Source organism: Opisthocomus hoazin, chromosome 7 (assembly GCF_030867145.1).
Source record: "Opisthocomus hoazin isolate bOpiHoa1 chromosome 7, bOpiHoa1.hap1, whole genome shotgun sequence".
Taxonomy (NCBI): Eukaryota; Metazoa; Chordata; class Aves; order Opisthocomiformes; family Opisthocomidae; genus Opisthocomus; species Opisthocomus hoazin.
The window spans coordinates 1,558,188-1,582,617 of record NC_134420.1 but is presented as its reverse complement, the minus strand read 5'-3'; the positions used below and the strand labels follow the sequence as shown (position 1 = coordinate 1,582,617).

Below are 24,430 nucleotides of genomic sequence, written 5' to 3'. Positions count from 1 at the left end.
TGGGACTAACTGGGAGACCCCCAGGGCTAGCCAGGGATGTCTGGGGCTAGGTGGGGGATGCTTGGGGCTAGGTGGAGGGCAGCTGGGGTTAGGTGGGGGTACCTGGGGGACACCCAGCAGTAGCTGTAGGGTGCCTGGGACTAACTGGGAGACCCCCAGTGCTAGCCGGAGCTGCCTGATGAGAAGTGGGGGACACCTGGGACTAACTGGGGACACCTGGGACTAACTGGGAGACCCCCAGGGCTAGCCAGGGGTGCTTAGGGCTAGGTGGGGGACAGCTGGGACTAACTGGGAGACCCCCCCCAGTGCTAGCCAGGGATGTATGGGGCTAGCCAGGGGTGCTTGGGGCGAGGCGGGGGCTGCTTGTGGAGAGCTGGGGGGCACCCAGGTTAGCTGGGGGGAGCTGGGGGGCACCCAGGGTTAGCTGGGGGGCACCCAGCAGTAGCTGTAGGGTGCCTGGGACTAACTGAGAGACCCCCAGGGCTAGCCAGGTATGTCTGGGGAGAGGTGGGGGACAACTGGGAGACCCCCAGGGTTAGCCAGGGGCGTCTGGGGCTAGCTGGGGGTGCTTGTGGAGAGCTGGGGGGCACCCAGGGTTAACTGGGACTAACTGGGGACATTTAGGGCTAGGTGGGGGGCACCCAGGGTTAACTAGGACTAACTGGGGACACCTGGGACTGACTGGGAGACCCCCAGGGCTAAGCAGGTGTGCTTGGGGCTAGGTGGGGGATGCTTGTGGAGAGCTGGGGGGCACCCAGGGTTAACTGGGACTAACTGGGGACACTTAGGGCTAGGTGGGGGGCACCCAGGGTTAACTGGGACTAACTGGGGACACCTGGGACTAACTGGGAGACCCCCAGGGCTAAGCAGGTGTGCTTGGGGCTAGGTGGGGGATGCTTGTGGAGAGGTGGGGGGCACCCAGGGTTAACTGGGCCTAACTGGGGACACCTGGGACTGACTGGGAGACCCCCCAGGGCTGGCTGGGGGTACTTGGGGCTGGCCGGAGGGAACCTAGGACTAACTGGGAGACTCCCAGGGCTAGGTGGGGGGTGCTTGGGGCTAGGTGGGGGGCACCCAGGGTTAACTGGGACTAACTGGGAACACCTGGGACTAACTGGGAGACCCCCAGGGCTAAGCAGGTGTGCTTGGGGCTAGGTGGGGGGATGACTGTGGAGAGGTGGGGGGCACCCAGGGTTAACTGGGCCTAACTGGGGACACCTGGGACTGACTGGGAGACCCCCAGGGCTGGTCGGGAGGCACCTGGGGCTGACTGGGAGACCCCAGGGCTGGCCGGGGGTGCTTGGGGCTGGCCGGGGGATGCCGAGGACTAGATGAGGGGGACCCCCGAACTGGCAGGGGCCCCCCGAGACTGCCTATGGGACCCTTGGGACCAGCTGAGGCGACCAGGAGGGTGCCCCGGGCTGCCTGGGCGGGGGGGGGGGGGGGTCCCCGCTTCCAGCCCCGAGTTACCACGGGAGAGGGGGGGGGGGGTGTCTCCCCGCCGGTGGTGCGGGTGGCGGCGGCCGGGGGGGGCCGCTGTGCTGCATTGCGGGGCGGGCGGCCCGTCCCCGCCCGCCTGGGCCCGGCCCTCCCGGGGGGAGCGGGGCTATCGGGGCCGGGCAGCGCCGCTGGCCCCGGGCAGGAATGTCCCTGCGCGCCCAGATAATGTTATTTATATCGCGGCCAAGGGCGGCTCCGCTCCCCCCCCCCCCCGCTCCCTTCCCAGCTCCGGTCCCGGCTCCGCCGCCGCTCGTCCGCCCGCCGCCCCGCGCAGGTGAGAGCCGCCGCGCCGGGATGCGCCGGGATGCACCGCTTCGGGGGGGGGGGGGGGGACCGGACCGGGGGGCACCGGGATGCGCCGCCTTAGGGGGGGGGGACCGGACCGGGGGGCACCGGGATGCGCCGGGATGCACCGCCTCGGGGGGGGGGGGGACCGGATCGGGGGGCGCCGGGATGCACCGCCTCGGGGGGAGGACGGGACCGGGGGGCACCGGGATGCGCCGCCTTGGGGGGGGGGGACCGGACCGGGGGGCACCGGGATGAGCCGCCTCGTGGGGGGGGGGACCGGACCGGAGGGCACCGGGATGCGCCGCCTCGAGGGGGGGACCGGACCGGGGGGCACCGGGATGCGCCGCCTCGGGGGGGGGGGGGGAACCGGGAGGCTGCGCTCCCCGGGGAGAAGCGGAATGGTGTCGGGTGGGGGGGGACCGGGACGCGCTGCCCGCCCCGGGGATGCCCGGTTTGGGGTGCGGCACCGGGAGACTGTCCCGGGGGGGGGCTGCGGGTACCGGGGGAAAGTTTGGAGGGGGAGTGGGGAACCCTCTGGGGGGCTCAGCCCCTCTTTTTCCCGGTGGCTTGGGGGGGGGGTCCCGGTGTCACCCCGTGTCCCCCAGGGCTGCTCTCCTGGCCGCTGGCGAGGGCGAGCGGCGGTGACTTTTGGTGAGGGAGGCACCCCAGGGACCCCTTCCCCCGGGTGCCAGGCCTGAGTGGGGTCCCCACACCGGTCCTGGGTGCTCCTGCTGGTGGGATGCGGTGGGCAAACCAGGTGGGACGCGTCGCTTCGACCAGCGGTTTTTAGCAACTGGGGGAACTGGGGTTACTGGGAAGAGTTTTCCGCCCTCGTCCCGGCGGCAAGGGGCTGCTGGTGGGCTGGGGGACCTCCTCCCTGCACCCCGGTAAGGTGGGGGCCACCCAGGGCTGGTTTCCCGGCTCCCCTTTCGGGGCGGCTTTTGCCTTTGCAAATCTCCAGCTCCCAGAGTCGGGGGCTTGCGGTGCCCTTCGCTCCTCCGGGTTAAGCTAACGAGGGGGTGGCAAGCAAAGCAGACCCCTGCAACCCCGGTGGGGTGTTCTGCAGCTATGGGGGGCTTTTAGGGCCCCGGCTGGTGGGTTTGGGGTGGGTGAGGAGGTGCAGGGGGGCACGTCTGGAGGAGGGAGCGGCACTCGGGCCCGTGCCATGAGCAGGGGAGGCCTATTTATAGCCAAAAAATGTCCGTGGAGCGTCAGCACGTGTGCGTGTCGCCTCTCGGTGCGGGTTAGGTGACATGGGACAGTCCTGGCACGGCCGCCACCCGCGCCGACTCCGGCCCTGGGGAAACCCAAACCTTTCCCCGGGCGGGGAGCCGTGCCGGAGCGGGGCATCGCCGGCCAGAGGAGCCGTGCCCAACCACCCCGTGCCGTGCCGAGCGGGGCCATCTGGCCCTGGCCGTGAGCCTGGGAGCAGGTGGCTGTTGGGGGGCTGTGGGGACGCCCCCCAGCTCTGGAGATGCCCCCCAGCTCCTGCCCCTTCCCAACGGGGCCGGCCGCACCGGGGAGCGTGGCTGACGGCTGGCTTGGTGGAGATGAAAATGAGAAGCGTTATCTGGGGAACCGAAGCAGCCGGGGCGACGCCGGGAGCCCCAAGAACCTGCCAGGCTGTGGGTGGAGGTGACAGGGTGGCTATTTTGGGGTGTTTTGGGGGGCTCCGACGAGCTCTCGTGCACCGGCACCCAGTGTTTCGGTGGCAAGGGCTGAACCGGGGAAGGGGCTCGAGGGCGGCAGGCACCAAACCGCTGCCGCGGCCGCTCTCGGGGTGCAGAGGGGACGTCACCCAGTCCCGGCGGGGGGACCTCGGCGGCGGCACAGTGCCAGCCCCTGGCCGGGAAGTGCTGATTCACCGCGCCGAGAGCCGGCTGGGGAAGGTGATGCCGCCCTGGCCTCGGCCGCGGGATGCTCCGGTGCGGCCGGTGCTCCCGGCTTCCCTCCGGCCGAGCGGGCAGAGCGGCGATCCCCGGGGCGCGGGTGCCGGCGGTGGCACGGCTCTGGCGACGGGGCTGTTTGGAAGGCGCCGGTGCGGCAGAGCGAGGTTTGAAGGCTCAGCGAGCACCCGCGCTCGAAACGCACGCTGGCGGCTCCCTCGGGCCCCGCTTTGGCTCCCTTCGGCACAGACTCCTCCTCCTCCTCCTCCTCCTCCTCCTCCTCGGATGCTCGTGGCCCCGCTGTTTTTTGGGGAGGCCGGGACGTGGCGTGCCGCAGAGACCCGCCACAACTCATCACACGCAGCCCGGCTGCAGTTCCTGCGGTGTCGGGGTGGGGGTCCCCGAATTTGGGCTTCCCCAGGGGGGGTTTTGTGCTGCGGGACGGGAGGGAGAGCCCGGCGCCGGCAGCAGCACCGAGCCACGGCGCGGGGGGCTGCAGGCATCGCTCTTGCGTGCTCCTGCACACGCTTGCACGCTCTCGCGTGCTTCCTTGCGTGTGCTCGTGTGCATTCACGTGTCCTTCATCGCATGTGCATCCTCCCACATGTCCTTCATCACATGTGCATCCTCCCGCATGTCCTTCATCGCATGTGCATGCTTCCACACGCTCTGACACGCTTCCACACGTCCTCGCTTGCGTGTGCGTGCTCTGGCACGCTCCTGCATGTCCTTGCTCACACGTGTGTGCTTTTGCACGCTCCTTCGTGGCCTTGCACACGCTCCGGCACGCGTGGAAGCCAGCTCCCGAGCCGAGACCCTGCCTGCACGGCCGCGATTAGGGTGCGGAGGGGGAACCCAGCCCTCCCTGCCAGCCCCGATAAAGCTCTGCCGCGCGACGGGGGGTCCCGGGGGGCCGGGTGCCACGGGCTCAGGGGGACGCCGGGGGGTTTGGGGGTGCCTGGGGTTTCACGTGGCTGTGGGGTGCCGGTGGGGGTGCTGGCTGTGGGGTGCTGGCTGTGGGGAGCCCCAGCCTGGCTCCCCGCACCCCTCAGGGGCCCCAGCACCCTCCTCCCGGCCGCCGACAGCTGCTGGGAGGCATTTTTAGATACCGGCCATGTCCTATCTGCGTCTCAAATGTCCCCGGGGGCGGGTGGCCTCCCCGGGGGTGGGTGGCCCCCCCCGCCGGCAGCTGTCACCCGCTTTCTGCCACGGGTGCCGGCGAAGCCCCTCCACGGCGCAGGTGTCGGGGTGGGTGCGAGCGGCACCCGCTTCCCCTGGGGACACCCAGGGTTGGGGGGACGCCCCTGGGGACCCGTCGCGGGATGCTGGGTGGGCAGGCAGGACCCGGGTGGGGAAGCACCGCCGTAAGCAGCCGTCGGCACGGCTCAGCGCTGGGGTCTCGGCGAGCCCCCCGAGCGTGTGGCACCCAGGTGCCCCCCAACACCTGGGTGGAGGAGAAGATAAATCCCTCTGAGCAGCTTAACCGGCAGCTCTGAGCCGCAAATCCCTACCCGCGGTGAGCTGCCGCGGCAATGCCGGTGCCCACGGCCCCCGCTCTCCCTCAGGGGCCTCCTCTTGCCGGTAGCCGACGGCCACCCGGCCGGGGGACACCGGGACCATGACCTCGGCCAACGACTACGAGCAGCTGGAGCTGCAGCAGCAGTACAGCCGCGTCAACGTCCGCTGGGACGCCTCCGACGACGAGCTGGACAACGACAACAGCTCAGCGCGCCTCTTCGAGCGCTCCCGCATCAAAGCCCTGGCAGGTAGGGCGCGGGGCTCGGGTCTCCTCGGTTCTCTCGGGTTGTCCTCGCCGCCAGTGCCACCGTGCCCGCTCTCCTTGCAGACGAGCGGGAGGCCGTGCAGAAGAAAACCTTCACCAAGTGGGTGAATTCGCACTTGGCTCGCGTCACCTGCCGCATCTCGGACCTCTACATGGACCTCCGGGATGGGCGGGTGCTCATCAAGCTGCTGGAGGTGTTGTCAGGAGAGCTTCTGGTAGGACTCCCAGCCAGCTGGAGACCCTGGGACCCATGCCCCGCCATGCCATGCCCCGCCATGCCATGCCCCGCCATGCCATGCCCCGCCATGCCATGCCCCACCCCACCTCAAGACCTCTGGTTCTCCACCAAGGTTCTTGACCTTGATGTTGACCAAGGCTCCACTAGGGTTGGTTGGTGGTGGAAGCAGGGGTGTCCCCAGGCAGGGGTTGGGGTGTCTAGCATGGAGGGGGAGGGTGCTGAGCACTGTCATGCCCCAGCCCAAGCCCACCAAGGGCCGGATGCGGATCCACTGCCTGGAGAACGTGGACAAGGCGTTGCAGTTCCTGAAGGAGCAGCGGGTGCACCTGGAGAACATGGGCTCCCACGACATCGTGGATGGCAACCACCGCCTTGTCCTCGGCCTCATCTGGACCATCATCCTCCGCTTCCAGGTGGGGCCGGGTGGGTGGGGGACACCCCTCAGCTCAGCGCCTCATGGCTCGTTCCCAAGCGGGAGCCCATCTGCCACGGGTGTCCTCCCTCAACCGTGGGATGTTCTTCTGCCCCCAGATCCAGGACATCATCGTGCAGACGCAGGAGGGCCGGGAGACGCGCTCCGCCAGGGATGCACTGCTGCTCTGGTGCCAGATGAAGACAGCGGGGTAGGTGGTGGGACCCACAGCCCCACCACGTCGGGGCCAAGGGGTGCCAAGAGGGTGACGGCGATGCCCTGTCCCCATCGCAGGTACCCCCACGTGAATGTCACCAACTTCACCTCGAGCTGGAAGGACGGGCTGGCCTTCAACGCCCTCATCCACAGACACAGGTAGGCAGCACGGTGGTGGTCACTGGGACGTGCTGGGGCGGCAGTGGCACTAGGGGATGTCCCACGGGTGTGCCACCACTGTCCCATGCCCTCTGTCCCCAGGCCCGAGCTGGTTGACTTCCAAAACCTGACCAAATCCAACGCCCGGCACAACCTGGAGCATGCGTTCAGTGTGGCGGAGCGACACCTGGGCATCACCCCGCTCCTCGACCCCGAAGGTGAGGCTGCTGCCACCGCAGACCCTCCTGCCTCAGTTTCCCCATTTTACACTGGGACGTGTCGAGGCCCCGTGGAAGGACAGGGGGGATTCCACCCTGTGGAAGGGGGGGTCTGGGTCAGGGGAAGGGGGGGATCCAATGAGGCCATGGTGACCCATTGCTGGGGCACTGTGGAGGTTGGGTCAGGACTGATGGGTCTCACTCCCATCGGGCAGATGTGTTCACGGAGAACCCCGATGAGAAGTCCATCATCACCTACGTGGTGGCCTTCTACCACTACTTCTCCAAGATGAAGGTGCTGGAGGTGGAGGGCAGGCGTCTGGGCAAGGTAGGGCACGGTGTTGGGGTTGGGGGGGGTTCTGCTGGGCTGCTGGCACCCGATGCCAACCACGGGCCCCACCGCAGGTCATCGAGCACGCCAAGGAGACGGAACGGATGATCGAGGGCTACGGGGGGCTGGCCTCCGACCTGCTCACCTGGATCGAGCAGACCATCACCTCCCTCAACAGCCGCAGCTTTGCCAACTCGCTGGCCGGGGTGCAGCACCAGCTGCAAGCCTTCAGCACCTACCGCACTGTGGAGAAGCCCCCCAAGTACGTGCCCCCCCAAGCCCCCCGTGCCTTGTTGGTGAGCACCCATGGGTGCCCCGGGCTGAGCTCTCTCCGGGGCAGGTTTCAGGAGAAGGGCAACCTGGAGGTGCTGCTCTTCACCATCCAGTCGCGGATGAGAGCCAACAACCAGCGTGTCTACACCCCGCACGAGGGGCGGCTGGTCTCCGACATCAACCGGGTACGGGGCCCATCCCGGCAGCCTGGCCGTGTGCTGTGCCGTGGGGACACGTGGCTGCTCCTGTGGCACCCTGCAACCTGGTGACACCTCTTTTCCCCAATATCCCCTGGAGCTTTGCTCCCTACGCTGTCCCGGGGCAAGCTGGGTCCATCCTGGGGCTGTTCAGGTCTGTCTTGGAGAAGGTCAGGTCCCAGGGCAAGCTGGGTCCATCTCCCAGGGCAGTTCAGGTCCGTCTTGGAGAAGGTCAGGTCCCAGGGCAAGCTGGGTCCATCTCCCAGGGCAGTTCAGGTCCGTCTTGGAGAAGGTCAGGTCCCAGGGCAAGCTGGGTCCATCTCCCAGGGCAGTTCAGGTCCGTCTTGGAGAAGGTCATGTCCATCTTGCAGAAGGTCAGGTCCTGGGGCTTATTGGGTCCATCTCCTGGGACAGGTCGGGTCCACGCTGTGTCAGGTTGGGTCCATCTAAAGGGTAGTTCAGGTCAATCTCCTGGGGCAGGCTGGGTCCATTCCAGGGCAGCTCAGGTCCCTCTTGGAGCAGGCCGGGTCCTGGGGCTTATTGGGTCCATCCCAAGGAAGGTTGAGTCTATCTCCTGGGGCAGGTCAGGTCCACCCCAGAGCAGGTTGGGTCCATCTCCCAAGGCCGTTCAGGTCCATCTCCTGGGGCAGACTGGGTCCATCCTGGGTCAAGCTGGGTTCCTCCAGCCACGCTGTCCCACCCGTGGGGCACGTTGGGGTTCACCAGCAGAACAAGATGCGTGGGGATGCGGGGCATGGGTGCCACCCCTGCCTGGTGCCGCCTTCCCCCAGGCCTGGGAGCAGCTGGAGAAAGCGGAGCACGAGCGGGAGCTGGCGCTGCGCACCGAGCTCATCCGGCAGGAGAAGCTGGAGCAGCTGGCACGGCGCTTCGACCGCAAGGCGGCCATGAGGGAGGCCTGGCTGAGCGAGAACCAGCGCCTGGTGGCCCAGGTGAGGCTGGGGACCCCCACTCCAGGGACCAGGGTGTCCCGTTGGACCCTCACCGTGGGCTTTGTGCCGGTGCAGGACAACTTTGGCCAGGACCTGCCGGCGGTGGAGGCGGCCAAGAAGAAGCACGAAGCCATCGAGACGGATACGGCCGCCTACAAAGAGCGGGTGCAGGCCATCGAGGCGGTGGCGAAGGAGCTGGAGCTGGAGGGCTACCACGACATCCAACGCATCAACGGGCGCAAGGACAACATCCTGCGGCTCTGGGAGCATCTCCTGGAGCTGCTGGCCGCCCGGCGCCAGCGCCTGGAGATGAACCTCGTCCTGCAGCACCTCTTCCAGGAGATGCTCCATAGCATTGACTGGATGGACGAGGTTAAGGTGAGCCGTGGACGTCGGGTGCCACCATGGGGGGTTGCCTTGGTCCCACCGGGCTGGGTGTTGGTGGGACCCCCGTGGGGAGGTGCTGGGGTGGCGGTGGGTGCCATCTGCCAGTGGTGGGTGACAGCCAGGTCTCCCGCACAGGCGCAGCTGGCATCACCCGAATCCGGGAAGCACCTTCTGGAAGTGGAGGAGCTGCTGCAGACCCACCGGCTCCTGGAGGGCGACATGGCCCTGCAGGCGGAGAAGACGCGGGCCGTCAGCGCCGCTGCCCTCCGCTTCGCCGACGCCGAGGGTAGGCACGCCGGGGCACCGCGGCGTGGCCGGGGGAAGCCAGGAACACCGCTGATGGACAACCACCTTCCTCCCCGGCCAGGCTACCGTCCCTGCGACCCCAAAGTCATCCGGGACCGCGTGAGCCACCTGGAGCTGTGCCGGCGGGAGCTGCAGGCGCTGGCGGCCCGGAGGAGAGCCTTGCTGGAGCAGTCGCGGTCCCTCTGGACCTGCCTGTGGGAGCTGGACGAGACGGAGAGCTGGGTCAAGGAGCAGGAGCAGCTCTACTCCTCCCTGGACTTCGGGAAGGACCTTCCGAGCGTGCTGCTGCTCCAGCGCCGGCACGCTGCCTTCGAGGCCGAGCTGCGGAGCCGGGCTGGCCGGCTGGAGCGGGCGCTGGCGGCGGGCGAGGGTCCGGCGGCTGCGGGGTGGCTGCGGGAGCGGGGGGCGGCGGTGCGGGCGCTGTGGGCGCAGCTGGAGGAGCTGGCGGCGTTCCGCCGGCGCGGCTTGCGCGAGGCCGAAGGCTTCTTCCAGTTCCAGGCGGAGACGGAGGAGCTGGCCGAGGGGCTGCAGGACGCCCGCCGGCGGGCGGCCGCCGAGGAGCTGGGCCAGGACGAATCCCGCACCCGTGCCCTGCTGCGGCAGCACCAGGAGCTGCTGGAGGAGATGGTGGCCACCCAGGAGCAGCTGGACGGGCTGGCCCGGCGAGCTGAGGGCTTCCCACCGGAGCTGCGGGCCGGCCCTGAGGCACAGAGCCGGCTGGACGCCCTGCGGGAGCTGCACGCCGAGGCGGCCGCGCTGGCCGAGCGGCGGGGCCGCCAGCTGCGGGACGCCCTGGACCTCTACACCGTCTTCGGGGAAAGCGACGCTTGCCACCTCTGGATGGGGTCCAAGGAGACCTGGCTGGGGCAGCCCGAGGTCCCCCAGGCGCTGGAGGACCTGGACGTGGCGCAGCACCGGTAGGGGCTCCCGCGGCGGTCGTGCCGCCGCGCCGTGTCCCGAGCTGTGGCCCGTTCTCAGCCTTGGCTTCTCGCCGCAGGTTGGATGGGCTGGAGCAGGACATGGCCACCACGGCTTCCCAGATCGCCGCCGTCAACCAGGCGGCCGACGGGCTGCTGGCGAGCGGGCACCCGCGCAGCCCCCAGGTCCGGCAGTGCCGGGAGCAGCTCAACGGCAGGTACGGTGGCCGGTGATGCCCGGGGTGGCTGGGTGGGTGACACCAGGGCGGTCGGGACGGTCCCCACCGGCTGTCACCCGCCTCCGCCCCGCAGGTGGGACCGGTTCAGGGAGCTGGTGTCGGAGCGTCGGCGGGCGGTGGGCTCGGCTCTTCGCCTCCTCAACTACCGCCTGGAGTGCGAGGAGACCCGGCAATGGCTGCAGAGCAAAGCCCGGGCGGTCGAGGCCACCGCCGAGCTGGGCCGGGACCTGGCCGGCGTCCTGGCCACCCAACGCAAGCTCTACGGCATCGAGCGGGAGCTGGCGGTGGCCAAGGACCGTCTGTCCGCCCTGCGCTCCCAGGCCGACCGCCTGGCCGAGGAACGGCCCGAGGTGGCCACGGAGGTGGCCGAGCGGCTGGCGGCGGCGGCGGCCGCCTGGGACGAGCTGCAGGCGGCCATGGGCGAGCGGGCGGCGTCGCTGGGGGAAGCCGGGCAGCTCCGTCGCTTCCTGCAGGACCTCGACGACTTCCAAGCCTGGCTCTTCGGGGCTCAGAAAGCCGTGGCGGCCGCCGACGAGGTGCCGGCGTCTTTGGCCGAGGCGGAGGAGCTGCTGCGGCTGCACGAAGCCGCCCGGCGGGACGCGGAAGGGCACGCGGCCGCTTTCGCCACCTTGGTGGAGTCGGGGGAGAGGGTGGTGGGGGAGCAAGCGGACCCCCAGTACGAGGGGCTGCGGCAGCGCCTGCGCGGCGTGGAGGACGGCTGGGCAGCCCTGGGCAGGATGGCGGAGTCCCGGCACCGCTTCCTCGCCCAGTGCCATGGCTTCCAGGAGTTCCTCCGCGACGCCAAGCAGGCGGAGATCCTCCTCACCAACCAGGTGGGTGGCCGGGGCGGGGGTCCCTGGCTCTCGGGCACCCCGAAAAGGCGCCGACCCCCTGCCGTACCCCCACCTCAGGAGTACACACTGGCACACCTGGAGCTGCCCACCACGCTGGAGGGCTCGTCCGCCGCCCTGCGCCGCTTCCAGAGCTTCTGCACCGGCGTGGAGAGCGGCGCCCAGAAGGTCACCGAGGCGGTGGCCGGCGGCACCAAGCTGGTGGCCGAGGGGAACATCTTCACCGAGAAGATCGCCGAGAAGTGCCAGGCTCTCCAGGAGCGGTGAGCGCGGCGAGGGGCTGGCGGGCGGGCGGCGGGTGGGCATCAGGGCTGACGCTGCCCATCTGTGGTCACCCTGCCAGGCACGGGGTCGTGGTGGCCAAGGTGGACGAGGCAGCGGGTTTGCTGCAGGACAACCACGAGCTGCAGACCTTCCTGCAGAGCTGCCGGGAGGTAGGGACGCGGCGCGGCTGGTGGCACCGGGGGAGGGCAGGGGGTCCCCACCAGCCAAGCCCTGACACCCCTCGCCCGCAGCTCGACGCCTGGGTGGAGGAGAAGATGCTGACGGCACAGGACGCCTCGTACGGCGAAGCCCACGGCCTCCATGGCAAGTGGCAGAAGCACCAGGCATTCATGGCCGAGCTGGCACCCAACCAGGGCTGGCTGGAGAAGATCAAGACGGTGGGTGCCGGGAAGCCTCACCGCCCGCCGGCCGGGCGGGAGGTCCCCACACTGGCGTGGAGCCACGTTGGTGTCCACCAACGACTTCGGTGCTGCTGGCAGGAGGGGAAGGAGCTGGCGAGCCGCAAGCCGCAGTACGGCGAGGTGGTGACGCGGCGGCTGGGCGAGCTGCAGGGGCGGTGGGACGAGCTGCGCCGTGCCGCCGAGGAGAAGGGCCGGCGGCTCTTCGAGGCCGACCGCTCGTCGCTGTACGCCCGGAGCTACGGGGAGCTGGAGAGCTGGCTGGGGCGGGTGGAGGAGGAGCTGCGTGCCACCGAGCAAGCCAAGGACCTCACCGCCACCAACCTACTGCTGAAGAGGCTGATGGTGGGTGGTGGCCCTGCCAGCTGAGCGGCTGGGTGGGCGCGAGGGTGTTGGCACCTCACCCTTTCCATTGGTGAGGGTTCCAAAGTGCCAAGTCATGTCCTGGATGGGGCTGGCCGGTGGCCTTGGGGGTCCCTGGCTTGGCTCCGGGTCCCTGGCTTGGCTCCGGGTCCCTGACTTGGCTCCAGGTCCCTGGCTTGGCTCCAGGTCCCTGGCTCACACAGCTCTTCCCCACCAGAGACTGGAAGAGCAAGTGCGAGCGCGGATGAAGGAGCTGGAGGAGCTGGGGTGGCAGGGACCCCCCCCTGCCGGGGATGTGCCGGATGCCGAAGGGCAAGAGCAGAGGCTCCGGCGGCGATTCCTCGACCTGCTGGAGCCGCTGGAGAGGAGGAGGAAGGAGCTGGAGACCGCAAAGGCCATGTACCAGCTTGGGCGGGATCTGGAGGATGAGATGGTGAGCATCCTCCCCGCGGCGAGGTCCAGCGTGCTGGGGGCACCCATGGGTGCTGCTCGGCGCTCAGCGGGTGCTCTCGCCCGCAGCTGTGGGTGCAGGAGCGGCTGCCCCTGGTGAGGTCGACGGAGCACGGCGCCGACCTCCCGAGCGTGCAGCGCCTGGCCAAGAGGAACGAGGTGAGACCCGGGCGCTGCGGTGGCACCTGTCACCCCGACCGGTCCCTTGGGGTCACCGTCCCGTGGGCGAGCCCCGCCGTGACCGCTCGCCCTGCCGGCAGACGCTGCAGAAGGAGCTGGCGGGCCATGCCCCGCGCCTGGCCGAGGTGCTGAGCCGCGGCGAGGCGGCGGCGAGCGGCCGGGAGCCGAGCCCGGAGCTGGAGGCGCGGTTGCGGGAGCTGCGGGAGCTGTGGGGGACGGTGCAGGCGGAGGCGGCCGACCGGCACCGGCGTCTGCGGGAGGCCGGCGAGGCCCAGCAGTACTACCTGGACGCCGGCGAGGCTGAGGCTTGGGTCAGCGAGCAGGAGCTCTTCATGGGAGCCGAGGAGAAGCCGAAGGTGAGAGGTGGAAGCCGAAGGTGAGAGGTGGCTCCATGTGGTGCCCCTGTGCCAGCTCTGTGCCGTGCTCTGCCATGCTGGCGCGTCCTACGGCAACCCGGGCCGTGTTGTTAAACATCATCCTGTACCGTGGTGCGTCATGCCACGACACGCCATCCCATGCCATCCCATGGCATGTCATGCCATGTCATGCTATGACACGCTGTCCATCCCATGCCATCTTGTGTCGTTACATGCCGTGCCATCGCACACCATCCCCTGCTATGTCATGCCATGCTGCTACATGCCATGCCATGTCACCCTTTGCCATGACCTAGATCATCCCATGCCATGCCTTGTTGTTATGTGGCATGCCATGCCGTTGCAGGTCATGCCATGCCGTTGCAGGTCGTCCCATGCCATGCTTGGCCATTGCCACCCATCCCATGCCATGCCTTGTCGTTACATGGCATGCCGTGCCGTTGCAGGTCATCCCATGCCATCATGCCATGCTTGGCCATTGCCACCCATGCCATTGCTACCCATCCCATGCCGTGCCTTGTCATTGCATGGCATGCCGTGCCGTTGCAGGTCATCCCATGCCATTGCCACCCATCCCATGCCATGCCTTCTCGTTATGTGGCATGCCATGCCGTTGCAGGTCATCCCATGCCATGCTTGGCCATTGCCACCCATGCCATGCCATTGCCACTCATCTCATGCCATGCCTTGTCATTGCATGGCATGCCGTGCCATTGCAGGTCATCCCATGCCATGCTTGGCCATTGCCACCCATCCCATGCCATGCCTTGTCATTACGTGGCATGCCGTGCCATCGCAGGTCATTCCATGCCATGCTTGGCCATTGCCACCCATCCCATGCCATTGCCACCCATCCCATGCCATTGCTACCCATCCCATGCCGTGCCTTGTCGTTATGTGGCATGCTGTGCCGTTGCAGGTCATCCCATGCCATGCCATCCCATCCCATTGCCATCCATCCCATGCCATTACCATCCATCCCATGCCATTGCCACCCATCCCATGCCATGCCTTGTCGTTACATGGCAGGCCCTGCCATTGCAGGTCATCCCATGCCATGCTTGGCCATTGCCACCCATCCCATCCCATGCCATGCCTTGTCATTACATGGCATGCTGTGCCGTTGCAGGTCATCCCATTGCCATCCATGCCATCCCATTGCCATCCATCCCATGCCATTACCATCCATCCCATGCCATTGCCACCCATCCCATGCCATGCCTTGTCGTTACATGGCAGGCCCTGCCATTGCAGGTCATCCCATGCCATGCTTGGCCATTGCCACCCATCCCATCCCATGCCATGCCTTGTCATTACATGGCATGCTGTGCCGTTGCAGGTCATCCCATGCCATCCCATCCCATTGCCATCCATCCCATGCCATTACCATCCATCCCATGCCATTGCCACCCATCCCATGCCATGCCTTGTTGTTACGTGGCATGCCGTGCCGTTGCAGGTCATCCCATGCCATGCTTGGCCATTGCCACCCATGCCATTGCTACCCATCTCATGCTGTGCCTTGTCATTGCATGGCATGCCGTGCCGTTGCAGGTCATCCCATGCCATTGCCACCCATCCCATGCCATTGCCACCCATCCCATGCCATGCCTTGTCGTTACGTGGCATGCCATGCCGTTGCAGGTCATCCCACACCATGCTTGGCCATTGCCACCTATCCCATGCCATGCCTTGTCATTACGTGGCATGCCGTGCCGTTGCAGGTCATCCCATGCCATGCTTGGCCATTGCCACCCATGCCATTGCTACCCATCTCATGCTGTGCCTTGTCATTGCATGGCATGCCGTGCCGTTGCAGATCATCCCATGCCATTGCCACCCATCCCATGCCATTGCCACCCATTCCATGCCATGCCTTGTCATTATGTGGCATGCTGTGCCTTTGCAGGTCATCCCATGCCATGCCATGCCATCCCATTGCCATCCATCCCATGCCATTGCCACCCATCCCATGCCATGCCTTGTCGTTACATGGCAGGCCCTGCCATTGCAGGTCATCCCATGCCATGCTTGGCCATTGCCACCCATCCCATGCCATGCCTTGTCATTGCATGGCATGCCGTGCCATTGCAGGTCATCCTATGCCATGCCGTGCTTGGCCATGGCAATCCATCCCATGCAGTTGCCACCCATCCCATGCCATCCTGCCCCATGCCAAGCCGTGCCATTACACACCGCCCTACGCCATGCCATCTGTGCCGTCCCATGCCGTGCCATGCCGTACCCCCTGAGCTCGCCATTGCTCCTCACTGTGCTGGACAGAGGCAGGACGTGCCCGCAGGGTGGGTGCTGGGGCTGGACCCCGGTCCCCGTCCCACAGCCGTGCCATGTGCTGATGGGCACCGGTGTTTGCCGTGCCGCAGGACGAGGAAAGTGGCTTGGTGATGCTGAAGAGACACGTCCGGCAGCAGCGGTCCATCGAGGACTATGGCCAAACCATCAAGGAGCTGGCGGGGAGGGCTCAGCAGCTGCTCTCTGCCGGCCACCCTGAGGGGTAGGTGCCACTGCCATGTGTCCCCTGTCCCTCGGGGCAGCCCCGTGCTCTCAGCACCGGGGTGGGTGGGTGGTTTGGCTGGAGCTCTGGTGGCGTTGGCTGCTCCGGCTGGGTGGCATCGCCCTGGCTGCGTCGGGGAGGTGGTGGCAGAGGGACACGGGGAGCGCAGAGTGGGTCCCTCCCCAGAAAACCCTCCCGGTTGGCAACACGGATGGGCTGAGGGCATCTTTTCTGGGTGAGAACTGGGGTGTCTGTGTGCCGGGGCCGCGCAGGGAGCAGATCATCCGGCTGCAGGGCCAGGTGGACAAGCACTACGCGGGGCTGAAGGAGGCGGCCGAGGAGCGCCGCCGGCGCCTGGAGAACATGTCCCACCTCTTCCAGCTGAAGCGGGAGGTGGAGGACCTGGAGCAGTGGATCGCCGAGCGCGACGTGGTCGCCTCCTCCCAGGAGATGGGGCAGGACCTGGACCACGTCACGGTGAGGGGGCCGGGGCGGGCGTGCCGGTGCCGGCGTATGGTTTTGGGGGGGACACAAACTCGATTCTTCTTTCCCCCCCCATGCAGCTCCTGCGGGAGAAGTTTCGGGAGTTTGCGCGGGAGACGGGCAGCGTGGGGCAGGAACGTGTGGACCGGGTCAACCTGGCCATCGAGGACCTCATTGACGCGGGGCACGCGGAGGCGGCCACCATGGCCGAGTGGAAGGACGGGCTGAACGAGAGCTGGGCCGACCTCCTGGAGCTGATCGACACCCGCATGCAGCTCCTCGCCGCCTCCCACGACCTCCACAAATACTTCTACGATGGTGCTGAGCTGCTGGCCCTCATCGCCACCCGGCGCCAGGAGCTGCCCCAGGACCTGGGCGAGGACGCCGGCACGGTGGAGGCTTTCCACCGCATGCACAGCGCCTTCGAGAGGGACCTCCAGCTGCTGGAGACGCAGGTGAGGTGGTACCCGGGAGCTGGGGGGGATGCCCGGTGCTGCTGGCACTCAACGTCCCCCAACGTTCTCCACGCAGGTCCAGCAGTTTCGGGAGACGGCGGCTCGCCTGCAGACCGCCTACGCCGGGGAGAAGGCGGCCGGCATCCAGGAGCGGGAGCAGGAGGTGGCACGGGCGCTGCGGGCGCTGCTGGAGGCGTGCAGCGGGCGCCGGGCTCGGCTGGTGGACACGGCCGACAAGCACCGCTTCTTCGGCATGGCGCGGGACCTGCTCTCCTGGATGGAGAGCACCATCCGGCAGATCGAGACGCAGGAGAAACCCAGGTATGGCCGTGCCGGGCAGGCACCCGGTGCCATTCGCCGGGAGCTGGCACCGACACCGCTGTGTCTCTAGGGACGTCTCCTCGGTGGAGCTGCTCATGAAGTACCATCAGGGCATCAGGGCTGAGGTGGACGCCCGGGGCAAGAACTTCACCGCCTGCATCGAGCTGGGCAAGAAGCTGCTGCAGCGCAAGCACCAGGACTCGCCCGAGGTGAGGGCGGCCAGGGCTGGGGGTTGAGGTGGGGACGGTGCCACCGGGGCCACCCCGTGACGGCGTCCCCTTCGCAGATCAAGGCGAAGCTGGTGGAGCTGGTGGAGAAGAGGAAGGCCATGACGGAGATGTGGGAGCGGCGCTGGGACCAGCTGCGGCTGCGTGAGTTGCGCCGGCGGCGCCGGAGGGGACCGCGGCTCGGCCGGGGACGCTGGTGGCCGGGGTCCGAGCGCTGCCCGTCCCTGCCCGCAGTGCTGGAGGTCTGCCAGTTCTCCCGCGACGCCTCGGTGGCCGAGTCCTGGCTCATGGCGCAGGAGCCCTACCTGGCCAGCAGCGACTACGGGCAGACGGTGGACGCGGTGGAGAAGCTGCTCAAGCGGCACGAGGCCTTCGAGAAGTCCTCGGCCACCTGGGAGGAGCGCATCGCCGCCCTGAGGAAGCTGACGACGGTGAGGAAGGCTCGGGATGGGGCACAGCCGTTCCCGCCCTGCCTCAGTTTCCCCACCCTGCGTCCCCACCAGCCCCTAACGCCTTCTCCCCCTTCCCCGGCAGCTGGAGCTCCTGGGCGGGCGGACGCCACGTGAGGGGCTGGCGCGGGACAGGGTGATGCACCCCGAGGGTCCCGACTACCGCCTGGATCTGGACGGGGAGCTGGAGGCTGGGTAAGGGACACCAGCACCGTCCCAGCCGGCCACGGCAGCGTCGCGGGCAGGGGCAGCTCCCAGCACCCCACCAGCTCCTGGGTGTCATTTCCAGCACCCCTCTTCTCAAAAAATTTAGGGTTTTGTGGGGTTTTTTTAGCAATTAGCTCTTTCGGAGCGGTAAATCGATGAAGGTGAAGAGCGGAGATGAAGGTCGAGCCCTGTCGTGCGGGGGCTTTCATCCCTTGGGGAGGGGGACGGGAGGGCAGCAGCCACCCCCCACGTCCCCGCGGGACCACGGCTGCGTTTCCCCACCGAGCTGGCTGGGACGGGGGTTTTGGGGGTGCCCCGCTCTGCCGGGGACGCTGAGCGGGCTGCCTCCCTGCCGCAGGTCCGAGGAGGAGGAGGAGGAGGAGAAGAGGAAGGGCATGAGCGTGCGGGACGCCTCTCCGCCTGCCACCGACGGACCAGAGCCGGTCAGTTCTCGAGTTTAGCTTTCTCCTTCCCCGACAGCACCCAAGATGTCCCCGCATGTCACCCAGACCCTGTGACCGTGACTGTGGCATGCTGATGGCTCCCCGCACCCCTCGCCTTGTTCCTTGCCTGGAGTTGAATAAATGCTAAAAGGCCCCAAAAAGGCTGGGTGGGCACACGGGTGCTGCACCTTCCCCTTTGTCCCCGGCTCCTGGGGTGGCCGGGGTCCCCTGCGGCGGCTCGGAGCACCCCTGCTCCCCGGAACCAGGCTCGGGCCAGCTGCCGGAGGCTGGCACCCATGGGTGCGCGGGTGGCTCTGGGAGCGGGGTGGCAGCTGGAGCATCTGCCGTGGGGATCCTGGTCCCCGTCCTCTGCCGTTGGCGAGGCAGCGTGCGTCCCGAGGACACCCCTCGGGGACGTGTGGCACCTGGCGTGCCAAGCCCCCAGACCTGGGAGAGGGGCTGGCTCTGCCCCGGCGCGGAGGGGACATCGGGCAGAGGTGCCCAAGGACACACAGCACCGGTGCTCCTGGCTGGCCGGGCTCACGTCAGCCCCTTGGGGCATCGTCATCTTGCGGGGATGTCACCCTGCGAGGCATCGTCACCCCAAGAGACATCATCCCTGTGTGGGGCATCGTCACCTTGTGGGGATGTCACCCTGCGAGGCGTTGTCACCCCAAGAGACATCATCCCTGTGTGGGGCATCGTCACCTTGTGGGGATGTCACCCTGTGAAGAGGCATCATCACCCCAAGAGACATCATCCCTGGATGGGGCATTGTCACCTTGCGGGGATGTCACCCTGCGAGGCATTGTCACCCCAAGAGACATCATCCCTGTGTGGGGCGATGTCACCCTGCGAGACGTTGTCACCCCAAGAGACATCATCCCTGTGTGGGGCATCGTCACCTTGTGGGGATGTCACCCTGTGAGGTGACATCACCCCTGTATGGGGCATCATCACCCCGTGGGGCATCGTCACCCTACAAGGCATCAGCACCCTGTGGGGCATCATTACTCCCCACGGCATCGTCACCCCACAGGGCACTGCCACCCTTGGGTCATCGTCACCGCACGCGCCGGCCACCCTGTGCTCGCTGCCAGCCCCTCTGCTCCTGCCTGCTTGGGGACAGGGTCGCTTTCTGGTCGCTCTGCCTGCTCGGGGACGGGAACCGCTTCCGCCTCTTCTGCCTGCTTGGGGACACGGGCATCTTCTGGCTCCTTGGGGACAAGATGGCTTTTGCCTGCTGGGGACAAGATCATTCCTGCCTGCTTGGGGACAAGGGCATCTTCTGGCTCCTTGGGGACAAGATGGCTTTTGCCTGCTTGGGGACACGGGCATCTTCTGGCTCCCTGGGGACAAGATCATTTCTGCCTGCTTGGGGACACGGGCATCTTCTGGCTCCTTGGGGACAAGATCATTTCTGCCTGCTTGGGGACAAGGGCATCTTCTGGTTCCTTGGGGACAAGATCATTTCTGCCTGCTTGGGGACACGTGCATCTTCTGGCTTCTTGGGGACAAGATCATTTCTGCCTGCTTGGGGACAAGGGCATCTTCTGGCTCCTTGGGGACAAGATGGCTTTTGCCTGCTGGGGACAAGATCATTCCTGCCTGCTTGGGGACATGGGCATCTTCTGGCTCCTTGGGGACAAGATCATTTCTGCCTGCTTGGGGACAAGGGCATCTTCTGGCTCCTTGGGGACAAGATGGCTTTTGCCTGTTGGGGATGAGATCATTTCTGCCTGCTTGGGGACACGGGCACCTTCTGCCTGCTTGGGGACAAGATCATTTCTGCCTGCTTGGGGACATGGGCATCTTCTGGCTCCTTGGGGACAAGATCATTTCTGCCTGCTTGGGGACACGGGCATCTTCTGGCTCCTTGGGGACAAGATCATTCCTGCCTGCTTGGGGACACGGGCATCTTCTGGCTCCTTGGGGACAAGATCATTTCTGCCTGCTTAGGGACAAGGGCATCTTCTGGCTCCTTGGGGACAAGATGGCTTTTGCCTGCTGGGGATGAGATCATTTCTGCCTGCTTGGGGACACGGGCATCTTCTGGCTCCTTGGGGACAAGATGACTTTCGCCTGCCTGGGGACACTGAGTACCTGCTCAGGGACAAGATCATCTCTGCCTGCTTGGGGACATGGGCACTTTCTGGCTCTTTGGGGACAGGGTTCCCCTCTGCCTGCTTGGGGACACAGCCACTTTCACCTGCTTGGGGACAGGAACCCCGTCTGCCTGCTTGGGGACACCACGCTTCTCTGCCAGCCTGCTCGGGGACACGGTCACCTCCTGGCTGCCAGGGACAGCATCCCTCCTCCCGTCCCTCTTGGTGGCACCTCCACGTGCCCCTGTGTCTGCCGTGCAGGGCTGGGGCCGTCCCTGGGCGCAGGAGGAGGTGACGGGCACCCCGGGGTCCCCGTGCCCCAGCCCTGCACCCACCCTGGCCGAGCCCCTCCTGTAGCACCCAGCTGCTGCTCTGGGTGGGCACCACGGACCTCGTCTCCCCACCAGCATCCCCCGCTGTCCCCAAGGTGGGGGACAACACTGGGGTGGCTCCTGGGGGTCCTAGCCTGGCTCGGCTTAACCCCGTCACCCCAAATCTGGTGCCGCGCTGAGCCTGGGTGCAGGTCCCAGGGCTGGACCGGGTCCCAGCTCCATGCTGGGCTCCTCCCAGTAGCCACCAGCTCCTCCATACCGGAGCTGGTGGGGTCACTGGTACCAAGAGCCGGGGGTGACCCACCCTTGGCTGGTGCCTGCTGCCGGGCCACCGTCTTGGGGACCACGAGCCCGCCCTGGGGACAGGATCCCACATGTGGGAGCGGGGATGGGACCTCAGGATGTGGCTTTCGGTGACGGGTGACAACACGGCGGCGTAACCGGGCCGTTGCTTTGCGGCAGCCGGCGCAGACCCCGGGCGCCGAGGAGCCGGCGTCACCGAGCCCGCGGCCACCGCGAGAAGAGCCGGAGGAGCCGGCCACGCTGCCGGCCCGAGCCTGCGGCGTCCAGCTGGAGGGCTACCTCGGCCGCAAGCACGACCTGGAGGCGGCCACCAAACGGGCGTCCAACCGGTAGGCACGGCGATGGCGGTGACGCCGGGCGGCGCGGGCGGCGGGCTGACGGCGCGGTGTGGCGGCAGGTCGTGGAGCACGCGGTACTGCGTGCTGCGGGGCGGCCAGCTCGCCTTCTTCAAGGACGCCAAGAGCCGGGCGCTGGGGCTGCCGTGCCACGGCGAGGAGCCCCTGGGGCTGCAGGATGCCCGCTGCGAGGTGCCCGCCGGCTACAAGAAGAAGAAGAACGTCTTCAAACTCCGGTGAGGGCACGGTGGCCAGGGTGGCGCGGCGTGGCACGGGGTGGCACGCGTCTCACCGGCGCCTGCGCTCCGTCCCCAGGCTCAGCAATGGCAGCGAGTGGCTCTTCCATGGCAAGGATGAGGTGAGGGGCGTCCCCGGGGGGGACACGGTGTGGCTGGTGGAGCCTGGGGGGACAGAGGGGACCAGCGGTGCCCTGGGGACACAGGGTGGCCAGTGGTTCCCAGGGGGACAGCGGGTGGCCAGTGGTACCCAGAGGGACAGAGGGTGGCTGATGGTTCCCAGGGGACAGAGGGTGGCTGGTGGTACCCAGGGGGACAGAGGGTGGCCAGTGGTTCCCAGGGGACAGAGGGTGGCCAGTGGTACCCAGGGGGACAGTGGGTGGCTGATGGTTCCCAGGGGACAGAGGGTGGCTGATGGTGCCCAGGGGACAGAGGGTGGCTGATGGTGCCCAGGGGACACAGGGTGGCCAGTGGTTCCCAGGGGGACAGAGGGTGGCCATTGGTACCCAGGGGACAGAGGGTGGCCAGTGGTTCCCAGGGGGACAGAGGGTGGCTGATGGTGCCCAGGGGACACAGGGTGGCCAGTGGTTCCCAGAGGGACAGAGGGTGGCTGATGGTGCCCAGGGGACACAGGGTGGCAGTGGTACCCAGAGGGACAGAGGGTGGCTGATGGTGCCCAGGGGACACTGGTGGTGCCCAGGGGACATGGGGGTGGCCAGAGATGTCTGGGGGACAGAGAGTGGCTGGTGGTTCCCAGAGGACACTGGTGATGCCCAGGGGACATGGGGTTGGCCAGAGATGTCTGGGGGACAGAGAGTGGCTGGTGGTTCCCAGGGGACACTGGTGATGCCCAGGGGACACGGGGTTGGCCAGAGATGTCTGGGGGACAGAGAGTGGCTGGTGGCTCCCAGGGGACACAGGGGACACAGGGGACACTGGCGGTGCCCAGGGGACACAGGGTTGGCCAGAGATGTCTGGGGGACAGAGAGTGTCTGGTGGCTCCCAGGGGACACAGGGGACACTGGCGGTGCCCAGGGGACATGGAGGTGGCCAGAGATGCCCACAGGACGCAGTGGGGGCCCAGCAGTGCCCAGTGGCACTGCCTGCGTGGCCATGGGGTGCCCGGGGGTGCCACGGCGATGCCCAGGGGGGACTTTGGTGCCTGGGGAAGACGCGGGGCAGCTGGCATCACCCGGGGGGGACACGAGGCGGCTGGGACAGCAATGGGGGGCCAGGAGAGCCCCCCCCGAGCCGGTGCCCGCGCCCGCAGGAGGAGCTGCAGGCCTGGCTGCAGGGGCTGAGCGCGGCGATAACCGAGTGCCGGGGCAGCCGGGGCAAAGCGCAGAGCCTGCCCCTGCCCCCGGCCCCCCCGGAGCCCCCCGTGCCCCGCAAGGACAAGGAGAAACGGTTCAGCTTCTTCCCAAAAAAGAAATAAACCCCCCCCCAGGGTGGGGGTGGGGTGGGGGGGGACACACACAACACGCCCCGTCACGCCAGCGTCGGGGGCTGCGTGTAGCCGGGTTGATGGCGGCGGCCGCGGGGCTGGGTGCGTGTGCCGGAGCCGTGCGGGCACGCGTGTGCGGGCGTGTAGCAGCCCACGCGTGTCGCACACGTGCCTGTGTGCACACATATATATATAATTGTATTTTTTTATATATATATATATACACACACCCCCCTCCCCGCCCCGTTCCGTGGCTATGTGGGGGGAACACAGAGCTGTCGGTGCGTCCCCGCGTGCACACGCGTGTGCGTGGGTGCCCACGTGTCCCCCCCTGCACACGCGTGTCCCTGCATGCAGGCGCACCCACCCCTCCCGCGCGCACGGCCACGGGTGTGCATGCCCCCCACGCGTGCTTGCCCACCCCCCCCCATCCACCCAGCACCCACACAGGGGGGCTGCTGGGGGTGCCCCCCCCCCCCCAAAGCCATAACCCCCGGCCCCCCCCCCCCCGGGCACCAACCAAAGAGCGTGGGGTGGGGGGGGGCACCGCCTGCACCCACCACCCTGAGCCCCCACCGTGGCGGGGGGACCCCCCTGCACCCCACAGCTGGGCCGAGCCGCCCCGGGGGGGGGGGTCACGGGCGACCAGAGAGGAACTTTGGGTTCAGTTTGGGGTTTTGTTGTTTTTTGGGTGGTTTTTTTTCTAATAAAGACGTGAAAGCGAGCCGGGCGCAGTGCTGGGCACTGGGGAGAAACGGGGTGCCCCTGAGGGCTGGGGGGGGGGCATGGGGTGCCCCTGCTCCTGGGCTGGTTGGAGGTTCGTGGGGTGCCCCTGCTCCTGCGGGCTGGGGGCCATGGGGTGCCCCTTTTTCCAGGTAATTTGGAGGTCCGCAGGGTGTTCCTTCGCCTAGGTGGGCTGGGGGTCCAGGGGGTGCCCCTGCTCCTGGGCAGGTTGGGGTGCCCCTACTCCCAGGTGAGCTGGGGGGTCCATGGGGTGCCCCTTCTCCTGGGCAGATTGGGGATCCATGGGGTGCCCCTTCTCCTGGGTAAGCTGGGGGTCTATGGGGTGGCCCCCTCTCCTGGGCAGGTTAAGAGTCCACACGGTGCCCCTTCTCCTGGGCAGGTTGGGGATCCACGGGGTGCCCCTTCTCCTGGGTGAGCTGGAGGTCCATGGGGTGCCCCCTCTCCTGGGCAGGTTGGGGGTCCGCAGGGTGCCCGTTCTCCCAGGTGAGCTGGAGGTCCATGGGGTGCCCCTTCTCCTGCGTGAGCTGGGGATCCATGGGGTACCTCCTCTCCTGGGCAAGCTGGGGGTCCATGGGGTGCCCCTTCTCCTGGGTGAGCTCGGGGTCCATGGGGTGCCCCTTCTCCTGG

The 24,430-nt window shown here is 67.6% G+C and overlaps 1 protein-coding gene across 4 annotated transcripts; it reads left to right on the top strand.

The window, feature by feature from the left end:
- The first annotated feature begins 1,690 nt into the window (after nt 1-1,690).
- SPTB (spectrin beta, erythrocytic) lies at nt 1,691-23,783 on the top strand. Of its 4 annotated transcripts, none has more exons than XM_075425049.1 (36): nt 1,691-1,774; nt 5,240-5,440; nt 5,521-5,672; nt 5,935-6,108; nt 6,227-6,318; nt 6,402-6,482; nt 6,585-6,700; nt 6,916-7,028; nt 7,106-7,293; nt 7,372-7,489; nt 8,293-8,451; nt 8,527-8,829; nt 8,974-9,124; nt 9,206-10,061; nt 10,142-10,279; nt 10,374-11,133; nt 11,212-11,414; nt 11,495-11,585; nt 11,667-11,813; nt 11,916-12,179; nt 12,415-12,630; nt 12,717-12,806; nt 12,908-13,183; nt 15,589-15,719; nt 15,992-16,196; nt 16,283-16,657; nt 16,734-16,978; nt 17,049-17,187; nt 17,265-17,349; nt 17,440-17,636; nt 17,740-17,849; nt 18,220-18,304; nt 21,204-21,373; nt 21,442-21,615; nt 21,695-21,737; nt 22,886-23,783. In XM_075425049.1, exons 2-36 carry the CDS (start codon nt 5,293-5,295, stop codon nt 23,048-23,050), a joined length of 6,960 nt encoding a protein of 2,319 aa, XP_075281164.1. In that variant the 5' UTR covers nt 1,691-1,774; nt 5,240-5,292; the 3' UTR covers nt 23,051-23,783. The 4 variants fall into 4 exon arrangements, with proteins under 4 accessions (XP_075281164.1, XP_075281166.1, XP_075281165.1 ...); XM_075425051.1 differs by lacking the exon at nt 1,691-1,774 and adding an exon at nt 3,392-3,413; XM_075425050.1 differs by lacking the exon at nt 1,691-1,774 and adding an exon at nt 3,402-3,423.
- Nucleotides 23,784-24,430: the final 647 nt, after the last annotated feature.